Source organism: Apaloderma vittatum, unplaced genomic scaffold (genome assembly GCF_000703405.1).
Source record: "Apaloderma vittatum isolate BGI_N311 unplaced genomic scaffold, ASM70340v1 scaffold2355, whole genome shotgun sequence".
In the NCBI taxonomy this organism is placed as follows: domain Eukaryota; kingdom Metazoa; phylum Chordata; class Aves; order Trogoniformes; family Trogonidae; genus Apaloderma; species Apaloderma vittatum.
In genome coordinates, this window is record NW_009717452.1 from 19963 (window position 1) to 25066 (window position 5104).

Genomic DNA, 5104 nt, shown 5'->3' on the forward strand with positions numbered 1-5104 from the left:
GTGTTTCCCGTGGCGTGATGGACATCCAGATCTTCCTGCTGGCCTCCAGCAGGTCACCAGCAGCTGTTGCTGGGTGCTCAGGCCAAGATATTGCGAAGAACCTCAAAAGGAGCTCAGAACGCACCAAGTGCAAGGGCTCAGCAGCACTTTGGAGAGGGACAGAGGGAGGGTACAGGATGGTGGGATGAGCGATAACATTTCTGCCCTCCGTGGCATCTCGTCCAGGAGAGTGCTGAGCAGTTCAGGCTCCTTGCTGTCCTGGGCGGCCAAGGCTTGGCTCTTCTAGAGGCGAGGGGCAGGTGAGCTGCAGCACATCAGGAGCCTGGGGCTACCTGCTGCAGCCGCGTGGCTTGGTGGCCTGTCTGCGAGCCAAGCTGGGCAGTCCTGGCTGGCACACAGGTCTGAAACTGGGTGTAAAGCGGCAGGAGTTTGGGCACAGGGAGCCTTTGGGAACAGATAAAAAACCCAGCTGGGAAAGCTACAGGTGCAAACCCTTGTCATGTGGACAATCACATCTCCAGGCCTGAATTTTCTCCTTTATTTGTCCACTGCAGCACCAATTCCCAAGGGAATTGCTCACAAACGACAGGAGGTGGCATGGCAGGGGGAATGCAGCCCCTGCTTTGCATGCAGCCAGCCTGTAGTGACGCCACCGACATGTGCGGATGGATGATAACCCCAGCGTCGGTGTGACTTTATTTTGTTGCAGCCAGCGAAGCTGTACGATCCTCAGGCGGCACAGCAGACCTGCGAGCGGACTGTCACCCCATGGCACGAGGGGTGCCAGATGCACCGTGCCAGAGGTGGCCACAGGCAGTACCGACACCGGCACCTGGGGACGGAAGGAGTCAGGGCCTGGGAGGAGCAGACCCGCTCCTGGCACTTGGCTCTTCCGTGCCTTGTTTCCATTTACGAGATATTGCAGATGTGACAAACTTTTTCAAGTGAGATGGAAGGTTTGGGTCGGGGGCAGCGCCTTGTCTGAGCAATCCCACGTGCGGCAGCGTGGGACGGATGGGACCTCCCCAGTCCCTAAGCTTGTCCCTTCCTAACCCCATCCTCTCAGGACGATTCGTCACTTGCTCAGGCCACCATCCTGCCCGTGCTGGCGCTGCACAGTTTGTAACTGATTATAGACCCGCACAAAACCAAGAGCCCGCGCAAGAAGACACAGAGCTTGCAGCTGCTTTTGTTCATTTACCTTTGGCAGCAAGCGGCACTGTAGGAAGATCCTTGGCAAAGCCCAGGAGCTCTGGGAAATGTTGGCTGAGTGATTTGGCAAGAATGTGCAGGAAGGTGGATTTCCCATCAACTGTCTTGGTTGTGTTCAGCTGTGGCAAAGCAAAACGAGTGAGGAGATTCCTGTTCAGAGGAGAGGGGGTTTGCCAAGCACCCGAACACACAGGGGGCTCCTCTGCTCTGCTTGGCCCACACGCACGGTAACTCCTGGCCATGCTACGTGCATTAATGTTTAAATAGGACATTTAATGCTTACACAGCATGTTACACCCACATTAGTGGTGTCGAGATGCTGAGCAACCCCTCCCTCCCGTGGGCCAGCGCTGTCACCCTGTCCCCCACCCCTCAGCACACCCACGTTGGATAAAAGACCTTCGTTTTCTCACACTGCATGGCCAGAAGGGCTGGAAGGGCTGGGGCTCAGGTCTCAGCCCACGGAAGCACCAGACCACAGGGAGGGTCTCTCAGAAGCCAACCCTGTACATCCATCCCTGCCCTCCCACCGGAGCCTTGTACTAGGACAGGCACGATGAACCGGGCACACGGAGCTCCCGGCGTTGGTGCCTCCTGCCTGCGAACAAGCACATTTTGTCTTACCTCGGTGAGAAAGTTGATTTTAAAGCCTGTTGTTTTGCTGGTCTTCGGCTGCCCGTTGTTCAGATAGTTCCCCATCGCCAGCACAAACTGCAAAGAGAAACCTCAGTGAATGACTTGCCAGCGACCTCCAGCACCCGTATCGTCCCATCTCCTGTCGTACCTGCTTGTGGGTCACAGAGACCCACCAACGATGTGCTAGGAGTGGGGGTAAAAAGCCCCCCTCTGTCTACAGGATGGGGTGGGAGCACCCTTTTTGTGTCAGGTCACTTCTGCTAAAGGGGCCCTGAGCACGTGCTCGTAGAGCACCTTGAACAAAACCTCATCAGTTTGTTCAGGGGGTTATGAGGTGGGTGAATACCTGCCAGAGGCAGCATTTCTGCTGGTTCTGTACACGCTGCTCATCCTGTCACCCCCACGGGGCAGCCGCAGCACGCTGGGAGGAGGTGGGTGCGAATAATGCAGCCCCGCGGGACAGGGGTGGTGGCCCGGGCTGTTGTTCTCTCCTCCGTGCTGCTCCCGCACGAAGCCTGCGCTGAACCCTCCACGGGAAAGCCCCCGATTCAGCTACAGGGAGCGATCCTCCCCCACTGCTTCTCCCGTGTCTTCAGCCGGGGCTAGAAAACAGCCCCCCCTCTGCAGAGTGAAACTTCCACAGCCCTTAGGATTGCTCCTGCCCGGTGGGTTATGCGGACATTGCCCCGGAGTCCCCATCCCTCCGTCGTCTTCCCTTGCAGGACCAGGGCTAAGTCTGATGGTCCACCCTGAGGTCTGCCTGCTGACTAAGCTCTCCTCTTCCCAAAGCCTTTCGTAGCTGTTATCTGCAGAGCTTTAAGGGGATCTTTGACAGGGAATGGTGACCCAGCAGAGCCAGTTTTCCCCTTCAGAATGTGCTGATTCCTTGTGCTGTGGCTTTGCAGTCCCGGGGATACAGCGGGGCCCCGGATTGGGCTCGCCTGTGTCCTGACATCCCTGCTGGGGCCTGGTGAGTAGTGGGGACCTCAGGATTGTCTGGATTTCAGACTGGGACCCTCTGAATTTCTGTTCATCGCCTGTTAATGCGCAACCAGCCATTGCCCCCCAAGGACTTAATGAGGTGTTGGGGGGGTTACTGGCCAGCAGCCACTAAAGGTCCATCTCTCATCTGGAAATGCCTTTTGTCACATCGTGTCCTCATTTATCCCCACCTGCTTATTTTAAAAGCAAACACGAATGAATTAACATTAATTTGGGGCAGCTCATCGCAGAGGGGTCAAGGAGCAGCTGCGGTGGGATTTGTTCTCTCCTGTGAGCCCAGTGCCCCCCCATGCCTGCGGGTGCTCCGGTGGATGCTGGGGCCCCTGGTGGCTGTTAACCAGAAGGGAGGCATGTTCTGACCTCCAAGATCTTAGCCAGCTTCTTGCTGCTTTTCAGCTCTAGAGAGGCCTTGCAGATGCACTCGTAGCTAGCCTTGATCTCCTCTGTCTTCTCCTGCAAAAAAACAGGCTGCGCAGCCGGATCTTGTATTCGGGTACTGACAGCATCTGAGAACAAAAGGGGGAAATTACTGCTCTCACCAGCAGCCATAATCCCTTGTGTGGGGTGTTTTTCCTGGCCTGTTTCCCTGCAATGGGAGCAGCAGGCGCTTGTCACCGCAGACGACGCAGCGGAGAACGGCCACAGGGCGGGGAGGATTCGTGCCAACATCCACGAGTGACTTTGTGAGCAGAAAGCAAGTCAGAGCTGTGCAAAGTCACTCTCACCAGCTGTAAAGCAGCCTCTGTGACAGCTACCAGACACCTCAGGCATCAGCCTCGAGCATCGCTCACCAGCAGCAGCCCCTGTCACCAGCGCCACCAGCTCTTCCCATCCCAGTCCTGCTGACTGCTCCCTCCCCTCCAGCTCACAGCAGGATATCCCGGTGACACTCGCAGACCCCCTTGCTCCCGGAGCACGTCCCTGCCCACAGGTACCTGCAGCACGAACTGGTCGGGCTCGCTCAGCTTGCCGGGGTTCTCCTTGTAGCTCTGGAAGCGCTGGACTTCCTCCCCGTCCGGGGCGTACAGCAGGAGCTGCTTGATGTGGGAAGGCTCCAGGCGATCCGTCTCCATCGTCATGAGGATCTGGCGCAGCTCGATGTGCGAGAGCTTGAGGTGGGCTATCAGGATGGCTGCGGGGAAGGGAGGCATGTCACTTGGGAGCGGAGCAGGAACGGACCCTGGGGAGGCTGCCCGGCAGGAGGGGGCCAGGAGGAGAAGCTCAATCTCTCCACGGCCTGAGAGCGGCGTGGACTTCTCCAGGGTGAGCCCTGGGGAGAGGAAGGGCTTTCTGCTCCCCAAGACCCTGCAGAGGCTGTGTGGGGACCCTGGTCCTGCAACCCCCTAGGCTATTGCACCACGTGCATCGCACATGAGGCTGGGCTGCTCTGCAAACCACCCCCAGCACCTCCTCCCCTCGCAGATCCCTGGGAGACCAGGGTCTCTTAGGGTCCCACCGAGCCCTCCCACCCTCCTCCCTGCCTCCGGCACAACCTGGAGAAGCAGCACAGACCCTTCCCCAGCGGGGCCATGCAAGCTTTGCCCCTCTCCCTCCCCAGGCTGATGAGTCACATCCCATCTCCATCCTTTCCCCATAAAGCCACTTTCTTCTGGGATTCTTCCCCCTGCCTGGGGCTGAGCCCAGCCCCGAGGGGCTGCACTCGCTCGTGGGATTGTGCTCATGCAGCCTCCTTCCTTTTACCTTGCCAGTTCTCTACATCCCGGGTCCCATCTCTGGGCCCGTTTTGGGGGGTACGTTCACCACGATGTTTACTTACATGTGTTGTAGGCCTTTTTGTGGGACAAAATTTCAACCACGTCTTTCTTTTTAAAGTTTTCAGGCATGAGAGTTGGCTCTGGAAGAGAAACTGAAAGATTTAATCACGGGTAAGGACAGGCTCAGCCGGCTCCAGCAGGAAGAAAACTGTCCTGAAAACAGCGAAACCATGAATGAAAGAGAGGAGAACTGATGCTTTGCACACAGCAATGGCTCTGGGAATCCTTGAATTCTGCGATTCAAAGATCTCCTCAATGGAGGACTCAGCTGGAGCTGAAAAAGGTAAAACGAGAGGTGAAACACACAGAAAACCCCAGGTTGCCCAGAAACATCCCCAAACTGATAGCTCCTGAGAAGAATCCCATGTCACGCCACTTCCACTGCCAGTCCTGCCTGTACCTGCTCGCTCTGCCCACGCTGCCATCCTACGTCTCAGACATCCCACCGGCCTTTTGCTTCTCCCAGTGTAACCACAGCA

General features: G+C 57.2%; 1 protein-coding gene across 1 annotated transcript in view; it reads right to left on the reverse strand.

Annotated features, from left to right (window-relative positions):
• The window catches only part of LOC104274287 (delphilin-like), a gene marked incomplete at its 5' end in the record, with an annotated part of 7152 nt that overhangs the window by 1167 nt on the left and 881 nt on the right, over positions 1-5104 (reverse strand). Inside the window, 6 exon segments of the mRNA XM_009869880.1 lie at positions 1202-1331; positions 1837-1923; positions 3211-3308; positions 3311-3356; positions 3786-3982; positions 4628-4717. Of these exon segments, the coding sequence (XP_009868182.1) occupies positions 1202-1331; positions 1837-1923; positions 3211-3308; positions 3311-3356; positions 3786-3982; positions 4628-4717 (648 nt within the window).